The sequence below is a fragment of the Scleropages formosus genome, chromosome 6 (assembly GCF_900964775.1).
Source record: "Scleropages formosus chromosome 6, fSclFor1.1, whole genome shotgun sequence".
Classification (NCBI taxonomy): Eukaryota; Metazoa; Chordata; class Actinopteri; order Osteoglossiformes; family Osteoglossidae; genus Scleropages; species Scleropages formosus.
The window spans coordinates 18,748,702-18,769,934 of NC_041811.1; the positions used below are offsets into that span (position 1 = coordinate 18,748,702).

Below are 21,233 nucleotides of genomic sequence, written 5' to 3' on the forward strand. Positions count from 1 at the left end.
TGAATCTTTCCATATTTTAAGAGATTTTAAATCAAAACAGGAGCCTGTGCAGTGGGGTGATCTTGCACGTACGAACAAACTAAGGGCAGGGTTCTATTTAAGGAGTGCGCTGAGTCAAGCAAAGTCCCCTTACTTGGAGTATCACAAGGTGCTTCACTGTGCTTTGAAAAGGGTCTCACAAAACCTTGGCTGTAAAAATTAAAAAAAAAAGAAGAAAACACAGCACCACAAAACAGTAATGGATACTTGTTCAGAAGAATGTGAAGCAATCCACCCTGATTCGGAGCTGACAACACTGGATTCCACCGAGCCAGAGGCTGCTGACAATGAAGACGAAGTTGAGGCTCTTCACAACAGGTAGATCCTGAGCACCACTAACTCAGACTAAATGAGACAAAATTTTGACCAGCACGGTGCTGTCACCTTGCAGTTTGAAGGTTCCTGGTTTGAATCCTATTGTAGCGCCACTAATCAAGGTGCTTACACTAAATTGGGTAGTTTATAAATGGATAAACCTTTGTAAGGTTAGCATTACAAGCTTCTTGGAAAAAAGGTGTCAACGAATGGTTAATTGGTAAAGACAGTGGGATGTAGACTGCAAGTTCACATAGCAAGAGTCTCCCTTCAGCGGTACCCTTGGAAAAATAAATGACTGCTGTATGAATGGACAGAGCCATGGGATAAATGGCAAAACATTGAAGGTCCTTGCAATTTATGGAGTCTACTGTGGACTGCATATTTTCAAATATTGGGTCTTTAGGAGAATGCCAGTCTTAAATCTATTGCAGTTAGTCTTAACTCCTATTACCATCTTTCTTGTTTGAAATCCATTTAATCATGTAAGTGAAGAACAACTTGTCAGGGTCAGGAAAAAAGAAAGTAGCCTGTTCTTGAGAGAATTTCATTACACTGCACAAAAACAATTCTGAGATTCAGATTAATATAGAGAATGAGAAGTACTTATTGCTTTGCTCATGTACATTAAAATCACTCACTCTAAGTCCTGCAAGTACACAATGCATGAAATTAATCTATTTTCGATAGTTATCCACACCATGCTGTTCAGTCCTGGTATCCTTGATAGGCAATTTGCTTTCTTTTAAACCATGTAATTTAAGGACAGGAAAGCAAATACAGTGTCGTCTTTACCCCCAGATTGCATCCTATAATGGAAAATTAACAATGAACTTGAACTTTGACACCAAGACATTAGTTTTAGTGACAGAACACTTGTCAGCTACTGTAGTGTGAATCATTAGCAGGCAGTTTGTAGTATTCTGCTGTGATCAACAATGCTATTTATACCTTTTATCATTCTATTTGTGTAGTTATAATAACAAATGGATCTCACGACAACCGCTTCTTCCATCAATAACTCGGTATTCTTGTGGTCTTTTTCCAGTTTGAAAGAAATTGTGCACGACCAGGATGTACAGCCCAAGCTCCAGTGTATCATGATGGACCCCTCTTTCTCCATGGTGACAGTCCAGGGTGATGAGAGCTCAATTGTATGGGAGACTCCTGCAGTGGAGCTCCCTGGTGGCAGTGAATGCTCCACTCCATGGACTTCTGAGTCTGGCATCACCTCTGAGGGCTACAGCATCGAGGGCTCTGGTATGTTGGGTCAAATCACCATAGTCATTGATGAAGACAAAGCCAGAAGAGGGAAGGGAATGAGCAGTGGAGCTAAGGGCAGTGAAAAATCAGGTAGCAATACCTCCGTACCAACAATGGCAGCAAGTGGCCCAGGTGGAGCTGAAAGGCCAGCAATGACAGAGGTTTCTGTGCCTAATATCAGAGGAGAAAATACAGGTGATGAGTCAGTAGACCCCTATGAGGAAAAAGAACAACAGTTATTTAGCATTGTGTCAGAGGGCTTTGAGATTCTTAATATTGTGGTTCCATCACAACTCCTGACAGTGGATGAAGAGGAGAGCAACCAGATGGATGATAACCTGTTTTACTTAGAGGAATGTCCAAAGATCAAGTCGAAGCAGATACTAGAAGAACATGAGACAATACAATCCAGTTTTGAAATAAACATATTAGGTGAATCACAGTTACTGAGAGATGAGCAGATCTCAAAACAGAATGGAGTCCCAGAGCTGCTTCCACAACCCCTGAAGCCAGATACTTCATTTTCTTTTCAAAGTTCTAGTAGCAGACCAATGAAGACAGATGGAACCAGTGGTGTGGATTATTTTGAGAAGTTCACTTTGATGTATGAGTGTAGTCCTGAGGACTACCCTTCTGGCATAGAGGAGCACATGTCTTTAAAACCCAGTGAAACATCACAAATTCAAGAACAGGAAGAAAGTATCCGTAGTCCCTCTGAAGGTCAAGAGAATTTTGATGTCATTGATGATATTGAAATTCCAAGTGAGCGTATAGATGAAATATTTTATGGCTGCAGTTATATTGATGAACGCGAAAAGGTAGTGGAGGAGGAAGCAGAACAGCCAAAATCCCCTCTGAAGGCAAGTGGTTCGGCTTTGTTTGGTAGCGAGGAGGCTACTCTGTCTCCGATTTTCCTCTCTCCAGGACCTCCAAAAATCGTTGACCTTATCCTTCTGGAGGAGCCAGCAGCAATGTCATTTCTCTACTCAGACCTTTATGCAGAGGCATTGGGAAGCAGGAAAACGGAGGATGAGACCTTAGACGAGGTGGAGAGCATTGCCTCAACACCTCAGTCTTTTGAAGGATGGTTTTCTGATGTAGAAGATGCCAATGGATATTTAGAGAAATTTACTTTAATAGATGAGATCCCTGTGATTGCATGCGAACCATCCCCAGATATTTACAGACACAATGGACTAGGAGTTCAATCACAAAATCCATTGCAACTTTTGAGTGCCCTGACTCCAGTGCAGGAAGAGGTGGAGGAGGAAGTAACGAAGGCAGACAAGGTGAGTATGAGTATGTGTATGATGTGAAACTTAACGCAAACTAAATTATTGTATCCAAGGAAAAAAATTTCCGATTTTGGCAGATCTGGATTCTCAGCACATAGTCCTGCAGAAGGAAGCATAAATTATTCACAAAAAGAGCCATAAAAAAGTAGGGCGAGGCATTTCAAAACCAGTGGTGAATAACAGAAGGAAGAAGCTGAAGAAAGGTTACAACTGTAGTCTAAGATAATAAGAAAAATTCCCCCTAGGTAAGGTTTCAAAATCTGCCACTAACAAAATTAAAACTGCAGATACAAAGATTATAATAAGTCAGGGTCTGGTCCTTCTAATGATGCTAGCGTAGCTCTCCATGAAGCATCGTACACAGATAGAGGCGGAAATGAGTTACTATCTTCAGATGAAACCTTTACAAGGATCAGATCTTCCCTCACAGCTCACAGAAGAGGAAAGGCTTCATCAGAGATATTCTTGTGCACAGGTCTGTCATACACAGAAACATGACAATCAGATCCCTTCTTATTTGCTTCTGCTCCAAAAACAAAAATGTCAAGGATACAAAATAATACAGTTGACCCTCCCACATCACAGCTTCGATGTTTCGCGGATTGGCAGCAAACAATTAAGTGGGGATTTTGGGAGCTTTGTGGCCTTGTGCTGGAAACGGCGTAGCACTGCAGACGACATGCGTAGCAGATGAAGAGTAAAAAAAGCTTCAAGTTTAGTAAGTCATAAATGCATAAAATATATTTATAATATTAATGCATTTTATTGTTTAATAACATAAATATACAGCTTTTTTTAAGTTAAATTTTGTAAAAAGTTAGACTTTGCGAAAAAAACTGCGGCTATCCGCACTTCGGAACACCAAAATCATGGACCATGGACTCAGTGACGCGTGTACAACATCTCCCTAGCAGTGATCATCTTGTGGCCACGTTTATCTTGCAAACTTTGTGTGTTATACCTTACGTAATCATGGCTCCAAAACATAACGCTCCTAGTGTTTCAGAAAGTGATTCCAAGAACGTCCTAAAACTAGTCAAATCTCAAAAATTTTCTTCTCCAGCTGGAGGTGCTGGCTATTCTCGCTTTGCTCGCCTAGGGGGCTGAAAATTTTATGCGCTTTTTCCACATTGCAGAGGGTTGAGTCCCTAACCTCTGCTATGTGGGAGGGTCAGCTGTACAATTATAATATTTCAGAGTTACAGACAGTGACGGAATGCATATATTGAAGTTCTGAAAAAGTGATGGTAGAAATAATGGTTCCCGTACACTGAGTATGAAAACATCTGTCTTACTTGCTTACGGTAATACTGACATATGGTGTCTGCTGGAGGCCCTCTCTTGTGTTTACAAACATTCTTTGGTAACTATAACTGTTGCACTCTCCTTTGAGTGGTGCTAACATCTTCAGCGACATATGATCCAGTTCTTCTGTTGGAGCAATGGTTCCTTAAAATAGAATTACTAGTCCGCCATCAATCAGATCGCTGAGGTTTCTGAAACACCCGAAGCCCTTAGGGATCCCATTTCTCTTCAGATTAGTAAAGTTAATCAAATTAACAGTGATCATGAGTAGATGTTTTCTATCTAAACTCATGACTTTGGAAACAATGAAGTTAATTTATTGCTTGATGTTTGTTGATATTTTTATTGTATTTTACTCAGCTGATACCTTGACCCAGGCTGACTTTCATTATAAGATAACTAGCTTTACCAATGATTAATTAATGATTTACCAATTTATACAGCTGGGTATTTTTACTGGAATAATTAAGCTTAATTACAATACCTTGCTTAAGAGTACTAAAGCAGGACTTGGATCCAAACCAGGGATTTTCAGGGTACAACCCTTACCACTTTTTTGCCTGCAGCCCATTGACAATAATTAAGTAGCTTAATAGTTATATGAATACATTCACATTTAAATAATATTAATCTAAAAAGAATATTTATAAAATATTGTTTCATGTGAAGTTTTTTTGGTGTCAACCAGACTATGATTTTCAAGTCATTCACTGTATCTGTAGCAGTTGCACATTCACTATAATTAATTAAATCGACTTTATCCTCTTTGTATAGAGCTTCATTTTGCTTATTTAACAAGTTAAACATGTCAAAGATCAAACGTAACTAGTGTGGCCTTTGTTTTTAGGATAAATTGTATGAACTGATATCTGCGTTACAAGGAAAATCTGAAAACATTGCAGAATTTGCATCTGCCCTAGAATCGGCATACCATTCAGTGGAGGTGAGCAAATAAAATAACCAGTAAATTTTATGTAATTATGAATGTGATCATTTCCAATCATCTGAGCTTCTTTTCTGTACTTTGCAGGAATACTGTAAAAAAAATGCCCCGTCTCTGGAAAAAATTAATGGAGAGGTGGCAAAGAAAGTAACAGATCTTTACAAAGAGATGTCTCAATGCATAGGGGAAAACAAGAAATTCAAGCTGGAACTGATTCATCGCCAGATTGGCGCTATCAAAAAAAGGATGGAATCCGCAAGGGAGGCATTGGAGATGACCCTGAGGATGATGGAGGAGTCAGTAAGTTCTCAGTAATTCAATCTAGCGTTCCCTCTCTTCATGTGTACACTTGTGATACTTGCTCAAAGGTTCACAAATAGAACAGTAGACTTGGTCCAAGTCCAATATTACAGTAATTGACTGTTCTCAAATTCCTCTGCAGCACTGCATTTTCATGTCACACTGTTAGATTGTCAAATGAATTGACATTTAAGCCAATTCTCTATGTCCAGAAGTCAAATGAATCACGGGTAATAAGTCTTGTTGTTCAGATAGATACCACTCATTGGTAACTTAATCGTTTTAAAGTGACTGCAACTATTTTGCGTGTTCATTTTCTAAACTAGACCCACGTATAATATTGCACTGTATTGTACATAACTGCTCAACATTTATGCCCATATTTGTTGATGTCAAAGCAAATAACACTTTTGCCAACCCTTTTTCTTTCTCAAGACATCAAAAGATCCTGGCCAAAGGTAATTTTAAGTTGTGTTCTTTCCTTCTGAACAGGGTCATAGTAACACTAACTGCATAAGCGAAATACCTGTTGACTAAACTTGCAGGGTATAACCATGTCACCGATGAAAGGAGCATGAATTAAAAACACTAAACACTAACCATCAGCAACAACTAGTCTGGCACTGCATGTATAACTTATGCATCTTTTTCCATCACTGGAAAATTTCTGTTAATTGTTCTACATTAGGATCAATTGTCGAACGGCGCTCCAGCTATTAACATGCTGCTTCTAATTTAATCTCAGTGGTTACTCTGGGTCCCTGTGTTGCAAACATCAGAGTAATGAATTCTCAAATGTTTCTCAGTTTTCTTTCCGATTTGTCCTGTCACGTATATCTTCAAAAATTTGTGTGCCGCACAGCAAATGTTACCCGCGTTTCCGTGTCTCAACGTTAGCTGGAAGCAAAATGCAGTCAAATTTGGTTGTGCTGATGAATTTGTCATCAGCACAAGAATGTGAAGTAATTTTGTCCTTTTGTATGTGATTTATTTGTGCTTTGTGTCTTTTTAGTCTTTGCGGCTGCTGCAGTTGAAGAAGGACTTGAATGCTATCTTGCCAGTAAGGGCAACGATACAGGAAAGATAGTGGTCACATCCATCCTTCCCAGTGGTGAAGAACACACTTGCTGGCAATAAATGGACAGAACTGATCTCATAATTCAGGGATTTTTTTGAGAGGTTAAAGGGGAAAACACTGCTTCAAAATGTTTTATCTTTTTTCTGAAGGTCATGTTATTGCACTGACTGGGATTTAGTTGTCATCATATCCACTTTCCAATTAAAAAGAATGCAAAAACTAACTTTTTCAGCTGAAGGCCTACATATGGCTCTCTTTGTTGGACATGGTACCTTTCACGGGTGGTGTGCACCTCAAAGGCATAGCCTGAGCACAGGATGAAGAATTCAGTGTTATCCTCAAGATTTTAAAGTTTTTTTTTTTTTTTTTTTTTTAAAGATAATTTTCTGTATGTTCAGAATATGTGTGAGGTCACATTTTTCTTGAATTTACTGGGGAGAACTTTGTAGGGGTGTTTTTGGTGAAGAAAGTGAGGTGTATAACAGGATATGTTTTTCCAAGTTGTCCCTTAAATGTGGATATGTATGGAACTGAATTGAGCGTTATTCGTTTTTTTTTTTTTAAAACCTTTATACTATTTTTAACCTCCCGAGGAAGTAATCTTAGGGAGTAAGAACATTGATCTTACTCTGAAGATAACTTTGAAGTTCACAATATTCACTCTGCACAGACTCCGTTGGTTGTTATATGGGCTTTTGTAAAGAGCAGTGAGGGTCATTCTGAGAACTTTGTTTGTGTCCGTGAGGCCGGCCAGCTTTATGGTCCCAGTGTCTTTAAGCTGAAGATGCTAAATGGCCAAAACGTCCCTTTAAAGGGGAAATTGGAGTCAGGTGGAATGATGGCTATTGCAAATGGAAAAATGGACCTTTGTAAGAATTACATTAATGAATTGTTTGAGAAAGGCCTAAGCTCAAAAGACTTGTGAACATGTCTGTCTCTGCGAGTGTGTGTGTGTGTGTGTGTGTGTGAGAGAGAGAGAGAGAGAGAGTGAGTGAGTGAGTGGATGTTATGTTGGCACATCCTGGGTTGCTTTTGTTTGAGTGGGAGATGTATGTGCAGTTATACATGTTTCATTGAGATTTTTTGAGGTTAAGTAATCTTAAATTTTGTCTTGGAAATGAAACTTCTAAATACACACACACACACACACACACACACACACACACACATTTTCAGAACCGCTTGTCCCATACGGGGTCACGGGGAACCGGAGCCTACCCGGTAACACAGGGCGTAAGGCCGGAGGGGGAGGGGACACACCCAGGACGGGACGCCAGTCCGTCGCAAGGCACCCCAAGCGGGACTCGAACCCCAGACCCACCGAAGAGCAGGACTGCGGTCCAACCCACTGCGCCACTGCACCCCTAACTTCTAAATATTTAAGTGCAATTTTATTTTTTTTTTCCTGTTATTGTAATTAGCGATGTTGATATCATAGTATTGTTATTTTTCCTTTATTTCCTTTTTATTGCCTAACATTCATAATCCACAGTCAAGTCCACCAACTGTCTGCTTTTCAGAAAAATTCCAGTTGTTCTCTGGAATCAACATTATTTTGTTAGTTTTATATTACTCTGAGACTAAATTCCATGCTGTAGGTGTAGGTTGTACATAATCTGAATACCTTTGTTTTGAGAGTAAAGGTTTGGATTTATTTAACATTACAGAAACCGAAAAAATTGGGATGTACATTGGGATGTGAACACGATAGGAAGTAAGGAAGACTATAACCCTTGTTTGTTATCAAGTTAATAAAGTTTTTGTGAAACCTTTGTTTGTTCAGTTTTTCAGTGTGAAGTACATGTATATGAAATACATATGTTTTAATGTACATATTGTATTATGTATTTCCAGTTATTAAAATGTGTTTTAAATTTATTATTCATAAATTCTTTTGTTCCCTAAACTCTGCCAAGTTGACTCTAATACTCATATGAAGAGATGGACAAAATGAAGTCCAAAACCAAAAAAAAAAAAAGTATTTGTGTACTTGGCTATTTTCTTTTCATTCATTTTCCAGGTTCTTTGGTATATTGCAGTCCTTTTGAATCTTTCCATATTTTAAGAGATTTTAAATCAAAACAGGAGCCTGTGCAGTGGGGTGATCTTGCACGTACGAACAAACTAAGGGCAGGGTTCTATTTAAGGAGTGCGCTGAGTCAAGCAAAGTCCCCTTACTTGGAGTATCACAAGGTGCTTCACTGTGCTTTGAAAAGGGTCTCACAAAACCTTGGCTGTAAAAAAAAAAAAAAAAAAAAAAAGAAGAAAACACAGCACCACAAAACAATAATGGATACTTGTTCAGAAGAATGTGAAGCAATCCACCCTGATTCGGAGCTGACAACACTGGATTCCACCGAGCCAGAGGCTGCTGACAATGAAGACGAAGTTGAGGCTCTTCACAACAGGTAGATCCTGAGCACCACTAACTCAGACTAAATGAGACAAAATTTTGACCAGCACGGTGCTGTCACCTTGCAGTTTGAAGGTTCCTGGTTTGAATCCTATTGTAGCGCCACTAATCAAGGTGCTTACACTAAATTGGGTAGTTTATAAATGGATAAACCTTTGTAAGGTTAGCATTACAAGCTTCTTGGAAAAAAGGTGTCAACGAATGGTTAATTGGTAAAGACAGTGGGATGTAGACTTTCAACCTGAAGGTTGCAAGTTCACATAGCAAGAGTCTCCCTTCAGCGGTACCCCTGGAAAAATAAATGACTGCTGTATGAATGGACAGAGCCATGGGATAAATGGCAAAACGTTGAAGGTCCTTGCAATTTATGGAGTCTACTGTGGACTGCATATTTTCAAATATTGGGTCTTTAGGAGAATGCCAGTCTTAAATCTATTGCAGTTAGTCTTAACTCCTATTATCATCTTTCTTGTTTGAAATCCATTTAATCATGTAAGTGAAGAACAACTTGTCAGGGTCAGGAAAAAAGAAAGTAGCCTGTTCTTGAGAGAGTTTCATTACACTGCACAAAAACAATTCTGAGATTCAGATTAATATAGAGAATGAGAAGTACTTATTGCTTTGCTCATGTACATTAAAATCACTCACTCTAAGTCCTGCAAGTACACAATGCATGAAATTAATCTATTTTCGATAGTTATCCACACCATGCTGTTCAGTCCTGGTATCCTTGATAGGCAATTTGCTTTCTTTTAAACCATGTAATTTAAGGACAGGAAAGCAAATACAGTGTCGTCTTTACCCCCAGATTGCATCCTATAATGGAAAATTAACAATGAACTTGAACTTTGACACCAAGACATTAGTTTTAGTGACAGAACACTTGTCAGCTACTGTAGTGTGAATCATTAGCAGGCAGTTTGTAGTATTCTGCTGTGATCAACAATGCTATTTATACCTTTTATCATTCTATTTGTGTAGTTATAATAACAAATGGATCTCACGACAACCGCTTCTTCCATCAATAACTCGGTATTCTTGTGGTCTTTTTCCAGTTTGAAAGAAATTGTGCACGACCAGGATGTACAGCCCAAGCTCCAGTGTATCATGATGGACCCCTCTTTCTCCATGGTGACAGTCCAGGGTGATGAGAGCTCAATTGTATGGGAGACTCCTGCAGTGGAGCTCCCTGGTGGCAGTGAATGCTCCACTCCATGGACTTCTGAGTCTGGCATCACCTCTCAGGGCTACAGCATCGAGGGCTCTGGTATGTTGGATCAAGTCACCATAGTCATTGATGAAGACAAAGCCAGAAGAGGAAAGGGAATGAGCAGTGGAGCGAAGGACAGTGAAAAATCAGGTAGAGATTATAGCTGCACTGGTTCAATGAAAGGGATAGCCACGCCTCATACTGATGTCTTCTACCATTTATTCAGACACCGTGAAAACTACAAAAAACAAAGACATAAAAATATTCAAGCATACATCTTTCACACAGTTTAAATTTTCTCATTTTAGTGTTCGTTAACACACCAGCACGACCACGTTTTTACAGCAGAAGTATAATTAACACGATAAATACGCACAAAACAATCACATTTGTTCACATAAAGCAAATCAACAGACATTATAACACAATATAAGCTAAATTAAAGTGACAATTACTGTGTGCATCCTTTGAACCTTATGCAGAAAATGTCACTTCAGAAGTTGTGCTTCGCTGCTGCACGTCCTTCCTCTGCATCCATAGCACCTTACCAACAATTCTACATTCCCTCTCTCAATTAAACTCAGATCACATGACCCATTAAACTCTGCATTTAACAACCCAAACAGTTACATTCTTAATATCACATGGTATTTATTACATTTTAATGATTTCAAAAACTGACCAAACTCGAATGAAAGAAATTTATAACAAAAAATGAACCAGACTCTCAAACCTGTCTTTGAGACAGTTACACTCCCACCAGATTACTATGATTTATGATAACCTTTATGCAATGTTGAATAAATCTAGTAATTTCTTAAACTAAATTTCAGAACTAAATAACTCTGTTTACCCTTTCTGCAATCTCTTGAGTCAAATACTTAAATCCTTGACGTTGATAGGCATTAGAGATCATTTCTATTGAACCCACATGTTAGTTGCTCTCTATTAATACAACTAATTTATGAATAGGAGGTTCGAGAATCTCTTCCTGGATCGGGGCCTTGGCGTGGCGGAAGGGCTTGCGTGATCTAGGGATCTCACAGCTATGTCGTCGGGAGCATTAAGCTCCTGGTAGGGTCTTCCCAAGGCGAACAGGTCTGGAGTGAAGATCCAGACTAACACGATCCAAAAACCTCCATGAAAAATGGAAACAAGAGAACATTTACCCTGCCCGGAATAGGGTCACCGGGACCTACCCCTGGAGCCAGGCCTAGGGGTAGTGTTGCTAGGCGAGCGCCTGGTGGCCGGGCAGCCCACGTAGCCCGGCTGGGCTCAGCCCAAAAAGGCATTGTGGGGGGGGCCATGTGGGCCCACCACCTGCAAGGTCCAGTATGGGGGTCCGGTGCAATGTATACCTGGTGGCGGGAGGGGGCGGGGTGGCACGTAACGTCTGAGAAATACCAACTAGATATAGTTGGGCTCACCTCCACTCACAGTGTTGGCTCTGGAACCAAACTCCTCGATAAGGTGTGGTCCTTCTCCTACTCAGGAGCTGCACGAGGTGAGAGGCACCGGGCGGGTGTGGGGGTACTCACAAGTCCCCGGCTGGCTGCCATACAGTTGGAGTTTGCCCCGGTGAACGAGAGGGTCGCTTCAATGCGACTTAGGGTCGCAGAGAGGAAAACTTTGACTGTTGTGTGTGCTTATGCACCAAACAGCAGTTTGGAGTATTCGGCCTTCTTGGAGAAGGTGGGAGGGGTTCTGGACAGGGCCCCACCTACAGACTCCATAGTCCTGCTGGGGGACTTCAACGCTTGCGTTGGCAATGACTGGGAAATCTGGCGGGGGATGATTGGGAAGAACGGCCTGCCCGATCTGAACCCGAATGGTGAAATGTTATTGGACTTCTGTGCTAGTCATGGTTTGTCCATAACAAACACCATGTTCGAACACAAGGATGCTCATAAGTGTACTTGGTACCAGAGCTCCTTGGGTCAAAGGTCAGTGATCGACTTTATAGTCGTTTCTTCTGACTTGAGGCCACATGTTTTGGACACTCGGGTGAAGAGAGGTGCTGAGCTGTCAACCGATTACCATCTGGTGGTGAGTTGGATCAGATGGTGGGGAAAACTGATGGACAGACCCGGTAGGCCCAGACCTTTAATGAGGGTGTGCTGGGAACGATTGTCAGAGGACCTTGTCCGGAATGATTTTAACTCACACCTCCAGGAGAGCTTCTCCCATGTCCCGGGGGAGGTAGGGGACATGGAGTCTGAATGGACCCTGTTCAAAACCTCCATTGTGGAAGCAGCCAGGCACAGCTGTGGCCAAAAGCTTGTTGGTGCCAGCCAGGGCGGCAACCCGAGAACCCGCTGGTGGACACCGGTGGTGAGGGAAGCCGTCAAGCTGAAGAAGGAGGTTTTTAGGGCCTGGTTGGCTCTGGGGACTCCTGACTCAGCAGACAGGTACCGGCAGGTGAAAAAGGCAGCAGCGGCTGCGGTTGCAGAAACAAAATCCCAGGCATGGGAGGAGTTTGGAGAGGCCATGGAAAACAACTATCGGTCGGCTTCAAAGAGGTTCTGGAGAACCATCCGGTAGCTCAGAAGGGGTCGGAGGAGTTTTGCTCAGGCTGTGTTTAGCAGGAGTGGAAAAACTCTGACCTCTGATGAGGACATTCTCGGGAGGTGGAAGAAGCACTTTGAAGAACTCTTAAACCTGAGTAATATGCCTCACTTACAGGAGTCAGGGCCAGAGGTTTTGGGCTGTCAGAGTCCATTTTCCTGGTGGAAGTCACTGAGGTAGTTGGTAAGCTCCAGAGTGGCAAAGCACTGGCGTGGATGAGATCCGCCCGAAAATTCTTAAGGCCCTGGATGTTGCAGGGCTGTCATGGTTGACACACCTCTGCAATGTTGCATGGACCTCGGGGACAGTGCCCTTGGATTGGCAAACTGGGGTGGTGGTCCCTATTTTTAAGAAAGGGGACCGGAGAGTGTGTGCTAACTATCGGGGCATCATATTTCTCAGACTCCCTGGGAAAGTCTATGCCGGGGTGCTGGAAAGGAGGCTCCGGCCGATAGTTGAACCTCAGATTGAAGAGGAACAATGCGGATTCCGCCCTGGCCTTGGAACAGTGGACCAGCTTTTTTTACCCTCTCACAGATCATTGAAGGCGCATGGGAATTTGTTAATCCAGTCTACATGTGTTCTGTGGACTTGGAGAAGGCCTATGACCGTGTTCCCCGGGAAATTCTGTGGGAGGTGCTTAGGGAGTATGGGGTACCGGGGCCACTACTGCGGGCCATTCGGTCCTTGTACATATGGAGCGAAAGCTGTGTCTGCATACTCGGCATCAAATCAGGCCTGTTCAGTGTGGGTGTTGGACTCCGCCGAGGTTGTGCCTTGTCTCCACTCCTGTTTGTGGTTTTCATGGAAAGGATATCAAGGCGCAGTCGAGGTCAGGAGGGCATTCTGTGTGGGAGTCGGAAAGTTATGTCTCTGCTTTTTGCAGATGATGTTGTCCTTTTGGCACCGTCACATGGCTGCCTCCAGCACGCACTGGAACGGTTTGCAGCCGAGTGTGAAGCGGTGTGGATGAGGATCAGCACCTCAAAGTCTGAGTCCATGGTTCTCTCATGGAAAAGGATGGTATGCCCCCTCCAGGTAAGGGGAGAGTTTTTGCCCCAGGTGGAGGAGTTCAAGTATCTTGGGGTCTTGTTCACGAGTGAGGGAAGAAGGGAGCGTGAGGTCGGCCACAGACTGGGAGCAGCGGCAGCAGTAATGTGGTCGCTGTACCGGTCTGTAGTGGTGAAGGGGGAGCTGAGCCATAAGGTGAAGCTCTCTATTTACTGGTCAATCTACGTCCCTACCCTCACCTATGGTCATCAACTCTGGGTGATTACCGAAAGAATAAGCTCGCGGATACAAGCAGCTGAAATGAGTTTTCTCCGCAGGGTGCTGGGACTCAATCTCCGTGACAGGGTGAGGAGTTCGGACATCCGGGAGGAGATCAGAGTAGAACCGCTACTCCTTCACATTGAGAGGACCCAGCTGAGGTGGTTCGGGCATCTGATAAGGATGCCCCCTGGGCGCCTCCCTTTGGAGGTATACCAGGCACAGCCAACTTGGACGAGGCCCCGAAGTCGGCCCGGGACCCGCTGGAGGGATTATATCTCACAGTTGGCCTGGGAACGGCTGGGGATCCCCCAGGTTGAGCTGGAGGAAGTTGCGGGGGACAGAGGCGGCTGGGCCTCTCTGCTCTCCCTGCTGCCACCGCGACCCTTTTAGGACAAGCGGGACAGAATATGGATGGATGGATGGAGGTTCGAGAATTGAAGGATTGAGTTGTTGACCCTCTTTTCCTAGCTTCCTATTTCCTATTTGTATTGTGGCCTTTCTGACTAACCCATCTTCATCTTCACTGACATCAAGCACTCTTCCAAGTCTCCATTCATTACGAGGAACTCCTTCCTCTTGAACAATGACAGTGACACCAATCCTTACATTTCGTCTTGGAGAGCACCATCGTTGTCTGATGGTGAGGTTTGCAAGATATTCCTTTCTCCATCTACTCCAGAATTGCTCTGTCAGATATTGTACTCTGCGCCACCTTTTCTTAGCATACAAATCTTCTGCCACAAATTTTCCTGCTGGAGGCAGTGGAACAGAGGCATTCATTGTGAGTAAATGGTTTGGTGTAAGCGGCTCTAGGCTTTTGGGATCATTGATGGTATTAGTCGTGAGTGAGCGGCTATTTATAATTGACATGGCTTCATAAAAGAATGTTCTCAAAGAAGCATTGTCTAATCTTCCAGCACTTTGTGAAAGGACCCAGTTTAGGATGCTCCTAAGGGTCCTGATCTGCTGCTCCCAAACACCTCCCATGTGACTGGCATCAGGTACGTTCATAGTAAAGTCACACTGTTTTTGAGCTAAGTAAGCAGTCAACCTGTCCTTGTCCACTTCCTTTAAAGCCTTGATCAACTCATTCTTTGCCCCAATGAAATTTGTCCCTTGGTCCGACCTAATCTCTCTCACAGCTCCACGAATAGCTATAAAACACCGCAAGGCATTTATGAAGGCATCAGTTGTTAGATCTTCCAACATCTCTATGTGAATTGCCCTTGAGGAGAGACAGGTGAATATCAGACCATATCTCTTATGTTCCTTGCGACCCTGTTTACAGTGAAACGGTCCAAAACAATCCATTCCGCAGTAGGAGAATGGTGGAGAGGGGTTGACACGGTTGACTTGGAGATCTGCCATCTTTTGTGTTTCGGTTGGCCTACGAGCTCTCCTGCATGTTACACCTTGTTTAATGTAGTTCGCCACAACTTTGCTGCCACCAACAATCCAGTAACCATTTGCTCTCAGTTCGTTGAGGGTTTGTCCTCTCCCTTGGTGCTGTGTTCTTTCATGACAGTAATCTATAATTAGTGTGACCACTCCATCTCTCGGTAGAATTACTGGGTACTTCAAGTCAAGAGGTAAAGAAGCTCTTCTCAATCGCCCTCCTACCCTGAGAACACCATCTTGTAACACTGGGTCAAGTTGGAACAATTGATGACTATGTGGCAGTTGACCATGACTCAATATTCGAATTTCCTCTTTGAAAGCATCCTTTTGTGCCAATTTTACAAGTGTGATACTGGCCTCTTTCCTGTGTTCGACATTTACGGGTTTTGCTCCTTTGCCACTTTTTGCTAGTTGCTGGATACGAGCAACAACATTCAGTGCTGTGTGCCATTTTGAGAATCGATTACTTCTCTCCAAAAAAATTTTCCTCCTCTCTTACTTTTGTTTGCAGTACTTGTATTACTTTGACTTCAGGATCTCCCACCAGGAGCGCCGCAGTAAACTTTGGCGTTACAATCTCTCTTTCCCATAGAAACTTCGGTCCAGTAAGCCAATTTGAACTAATCAACTCTGATGCCTTGAGACCTCTTGAAGCGTGATCCGCTGGGTTTTGATCAGTGTTTACGTAGTGCCACTATGCAGGGTCTGTTGCTTCTCTGATTCTTTGAACTCTTGTCTGCTACAAAAACATGGAACCTGTGAAACACCTTCTCTACGTCACAGGTAACTGCAATTGGGTGTTTACAAAACCTACAGAGCACTCCTGTCAGCCCATTTGTGAAGTCAGGTCCAGTTAATAAGTGATCATTCAGAGCCTTGCCATCGTACTTGGCAGAACAGTCGAACACAACTCTAATTTTTTCTGGCTTTCTTGGGTGATAAACCCCTTGGTGAGGCATATACCACACTTCTCCTTCCTTAGGTTGATGTTCAGCTCTTTCTGCATCACCATCCTTGAAGACACCTTCCATAAATTTAACATAGTCATATTTGAATTTGGGATTCTTCACCAGTCTCCCTTTCAGGCGTTTGAGGCGCACCAGAGCCAGCCTCTTATTTTCTGGCAGGTGGGGGCGTCTCTTAAAGGGGAGGGGCATTTCCAGGAACCCATCTGCATTCTAGTGTATCCTTTCATTCAGAAATTGCATGAACTGTATATCATCTTATGATATGTTCTTTTCCCCTCGGTTTATATCTCTGAAATCGGATTCAAGGGCTCTAATGACAGCAGCTGGTGTCAATTGTGGAAGTTCCTTGATGGATACACGATGGAACAGACCTGTTACTTCTGTTGACCTTGCAACCCTTGATGTGCTTCCAACAATGCTCCAACCCAGGTCTGTCTTGATGGCATACGGCTCATCATCACCTCCTGTGATGACTTGTTGTGGTGCCAGTGCTCTCGAGCAATCATAACCTATTAGGAGTCCAACCTTGCAATCCATCAGCCTTGGTATTTCTTGTGCTATTCCATTCAAATGTTTCCACCTTCTGGCTGTTTCAGGGGTAGGAATGTGGGAACGTTCAAGTGGAATGAAATCTCTGGTATAGGCAGGTGGCAGATTAACAAGACTTTGAGATGAAAACCCTCTACCTCTAAGTCCACTAACTCTTTCACTCTGAACAATAGAATCTTTTCCCATCATTGTGGTGAGCTTTAATTTGACTGCCTCTAAGACTGCCCCTATTTGTTCACAAACCTCTTGGTCGACAAAGGTGTTGCTGCTCTGTGTATCTAATAGGGCAGACACTAAAGTCTCTGTTTCAGGAGTGGAGGGTGAAGAAATCCATACTGGCACTATCATAGATGTGCTCCCACCATCGCCTTTGTCTACATAACAAGAAAGGGAAGATGTGTTTTTTTCCGCTTGCTCATCATGGGATGGATCTGCTGCAGCAGAAGTACGGTCTTCATGAAGTAGTGTTGGATGTCACTTCTTACATACTCCACAAATAGCTTTCTTCTTACGGCCCTTTGAGTTGTGTCCTTTCCTAAGGCAACCAAAGCACAGGTTATTGTCCAATATGAACTTTCTTTTGTCCTTACCAGGCTTATCGGCAAACTTCTGACATTTGTGGATAGAGTGACTTTCTCCACAGCACATACATGTGACTGGGTTTGGACATGAAGATGAAGTGTTCACTTTCTTGGATCCATTTGAATTTTTCTGGCTGTTCTCCACAACTCTATGTTTCCATCTCTGAGCTTGAATTTTTTGATGCTTTCACATTTGTGATGAACGCATTAGCCCTTTGGCGCTTCACATCTCTTGAGGGCCTTTCTTCAGTAGACTTTAAGGCATGCAAGGATGTTACAGGATTGCAGGCTACTTCTGCTTCTTCTGCCAAAAATTCAGCAAACTTTGAAATTAGGGTATTCCCCTGTTTGTCTCAACTGCTTTGTGACATGACGATTCCAGCTAGAGGTCACCCAATCAGGGAGTTTTCGTAACATCTTTTGATTCTCTTCACAGTCATTCAGCACCTGAAGCCCTTTGATGTATGGCATAGCATTGCTACAGACTGTCAGAAAATCACTGAATTGCCTCAATTTAACTGGCTCTCTTGAGCCAATCTTTGGCCAGTTATTCACTTTTTCTTTAGATGCACGCTGAATTATAAAGGGGTGACCATACCTACAGTTCAAAGCTTCCCATGCTTGATTGCAAGCTTCAACATCCTTTCTGTAGAAGCTTCCTTCTAATACAGATCGTGCCTCACCACTGATACACTTTTGTAAGTAGAACAACCTATCGGCTGGATTTGTGCATCGTCGTTCTATCGATGCCTTGAAACTTGCGCTCCACTCTAAGAACTTAAGTGGGTCTCCTGAGAAGACTGAAGGCTCAGGTGCAGGAAGTCTGACATGAGCCAATGTATCTTCTAAGGCTTGTACTAGCGATGCTTCATGGTTATTGTTCTTGCATGCTTGTTCCTTTTTCATTTCTTTAAAAGGTGCTGGAGGACAATTGGCCACTTCACTGTGTGCTACCTTGCTTTCATCTCCAGACTCACCTGAGTCAATTTCAGAGTACGCTTTAAGCTTTGTTGCCATTACTTGAAGATCCCTCTGATTCTCCAGTCTTTTAAGCTCTTGTCTTTGTGCAGCAATAGCATCCTCCATTTCTGTTTTGACCTGCTTTGCAGCCAGCTGTGCGGCACACTCTACCCTCTTTGCTGTTATACATTGCTGTTCCGATGAACTGCTTGAGTGGTGACTGCGAACAGTAGATTTAGAGATTGTAGTCTCAGATATTGACTGAGCATAATCTTTGTCAAGCACCATACAAAGTCTTGCATTTTCTGCCTTTCCTTTCCTTTTTTCCTCAAGTCCCACTTCACTCATACGTACTTTCATTAGTCCCATCAAATCTGCTGTTACAGCTGTGCAAGAATCTATTTTTCTTCTAATATCATTGGAGGGTGCCGCTTGAGTCCGTATGCTTTCATACACTTCTCTCGCTCGAGTCTCCGACCCTTCAACAGCATCCATCATATCAGCTAAGTCTTGGTCGGAGCACTCAGTCTTAAGTTTCCTGTGTGTAACTCTAACTTGTTCCTTCCAGCTACCATTCAGTTTCATGAATTTGCTCTCCCTCTGAGAAGCTTCTTGTTGCTTAAGCGCCAGCATTTTGGGGGTTAATTTTCTCTCTCTGGAAGATTTCCTGGATTCAACTCTCCTTGATGTGGCAGAGGTAGACTTTTCTATTCCAGCATGTATATCACTTATGAGGGACTCTAATCTTTCCCTTTCAGCATCATCAGTTAGCAATTTTAGTTGTTCAGTTAACCTAGTCAATTCTGCTTGGAAAGACTCACTTTGTTCTCTGAGTTCACCACTTTGTGATTTTTCTCCCTGAACTGACATTGTATACATTTGCAAAAAAATGCTGTATCTTTCAAGTTATTATCAAATATGTATATAACCTGGGGGTGCGGTGGCGCAGTGGGTTGGACCACAGTCCTGCTCTCCAGTGGGTCTGGGGTTCAAGTCCCCCTTGGGGTGCCTTGCGACGGACTGGCGTCCCGTCCTGGGTGTGTCCCCTCCCCCTCCGGCCTTACGCCCTGTGTTGCCGGGTAGGCTCCGGTTCCCCGTGACCCCGTATGGGACAAGCGGTTCTGAAAATGTGTGTGTGTGTGTGTGTGTGTGTGTATATAACCTTCTGCAACGTTTCAATTGTCAGTGCAATCCCAGAACTAGTATTTTAGTAATTATTTACTCAAACTCCTAATATACTCCTTTTTACAGACACAATGGACTAGGAGTTCTCCCTGACTCAAGTGCAGGAAGAGGTGGAGGAGGAAGTAACGAAGGCAGACAAGGTGAGTATGAGTATGTGTATGATGTGAAACTTAACGCAAACTAAATTATTGCATCCAAGGAAAAAAATTTCCGATTTTGGCAGATCTGGATTCTCAGCACATAGTCCTGCAGAAGGAAGCATAAATTATTCACAAAAAGAGCCATAAAAAAGTAGGGCGAGGCATTTCAAAACCAGTGGTGAATAACAGAAGGAAGAAGCTGAAGAAAGGTTACAACTGTAGTCTAAGATAATAAGAAAAATTCCCCCTAGGTAAGGTTTCAAAATCTGCCACTAACAAAATTAAAACTGCAGATACAAAGATTATAATAAGTCAGGGTCTGGTCCTTCTAATGATGCTAGCGTAGCTCTCCATGAAGCATCGTACACAGATAGAGGCTGAAATGAGTTACTATCTTCAGATGAAACCTTTACAAGGATCAGATCTTCCCTCACAGCTCACAGAAGAGGAAAGGCTTCATCAGAGATATTCTTGTGCACAGGTCTGTCATACACAGAAACATGACAATCAGATCCCTTCTTATTTGCTTCTGCTCCAAAAACAATAATGTCAAGGATACAAAATAATACAGTTGACCCTCCCACATCACAGCTTCGATGTTTCGCGGCTCGGCAGCAAACAATTAAGTGGGGATTTTGGGAGCTTTGTGGCCTTGTGCTGGAAACTGCGTAGCACTGCAGATGACGTGATTAGCAGATGAAGAGTAAAAAAAGCTTCAAGTTTAGTAAGTCATAAATGCATAAAATATATTAACATACAAAACAAAACAATCCCTTCATAAACGCATGGCTCAACGCAGGAGAGTTAGTTCTTCGAGTCAGGACTCAGCAGTCCACCTACACCTGAAGGACAGGGGACATTCTTTTGAGGATAACAACATACACATTTTAGCCAGAGAAGGCAGATGGTTTGAAAGAGGAGTGAAGGAAGCCATCTATGTAAAATTGGGAAAAACCCTCTCTAAACAGGGGAGGTGGACTGAGACACAATTTTTTTTTTTTTTTTTTTCCAGAACCGCTTGTCCCATACGGGGTCACGGGGGAACCGGAGCCTACCCGGTAACACAGGGCGTAAGGCCGGAGGGGGAGGAGACACACCCAGGACGGGACGCCAGTCCGTCGCAAGGCACCCCAAGCGGGACTCGAACCCCAGACCCACCGGACAGCAGGACCGTGGTCCAACCCACTGCGCCACCGCACCCCCTCTGAGACACAATTTATCAACCACATATAATACAGTTTTAGCATCTGTCCCCAAAAAGTTTCCCACCCATTTACACCTTGGGTCTGGTGGTTCTGGCCATTAATGGGTCATTAAGTACTGCAAATTGTAGAAAAACAGGACACCACCCAGGTTAATTTCAATAACATACTCCAATTGGCAGGTGATTATTGGGTCGTTAACAGATCCCAGTCACGTGAGTCTCAAATGGGCTCCACCCATAGATGTTCCAA

The 21,233-nt window shown here is 42.9% G+C and overlaps 2 protein-coding genes across 4 annotated transcripts; both read left to right on the forward strand.

Moving 5' to 3' along the window:
- Window positions 1–143: 143 nt before the first annotated feature.
- On the forward strand, window positions 144–7,701 carry LOC108925119 (cardiomyopathy-associated protein 5-like). Of its 2 annotated transcripts, XM_018736882.2 has the most exons (6): window positions 144–357; window positions 1,403–2,906; window positions 5,065–5,160; window positions 5,248–5,460; window positions 5,896–5,918; window positions 6,473–7,701. In XM_018736882.2, the coding sequence occupies exons 1-6, from the start codon at window positions 239–241 to the stop codon at window positions 6,492–6,494; spliced, it is 1,977 nt and encodes a 658-aa protein (XP_018592398.2). In that variant the 5' UTR covers window positions 144–238; the 3' UTR covers window positions 6,495–7,701. The 2 variants fall into 2 exon arrangements, with proteins under 2 accessions (XP_018592398.2, XP_029108446.1); XM_029252613.1 differs by lacking the exon at window positions 5,065–5,160.
- A 1,030-nt stretch (window positions 7,702–8,731) lies between these two features.
- Window positions 8,732–20,825, forward strand: LOC114910678 (cardiomyopathy-associated protein 5-like). 2 transcript variants are annotated; one of them, XM_029252614.1, is made up of 5 exons: window positions 8,732–8,946; window positions 10,007–10,311; window positions 14,916–14,999; window positions 19,706–19,779; window positions 20,792–20,825. In XM_029252614.1, the coding sequence occupies exons 1-3, from the start codon at window positions 8,828–8,830 to the stop codon at window positions 14,987–14,989; spliced, it is 498 nt and encodes a 165-aa protein (XP_029108447.1). In that variant the 5' UTR covers window positions 8,732–8,827; the 3' UTR covers window positions 14,990–14,999; window positions 19,706–19,779; window positions 20,792–20,825. The 2 variants fall into 2 exon arrangements, with proteins under 2 accessions (XP_029108447.1, XP_029108448.1); XM_029252615.1 differs by lacking the exon at window positions 14,916–14,999.
- The last annotated feature ends 408 nt before the right edge of the window (window positions 20,826–21,233 follow it).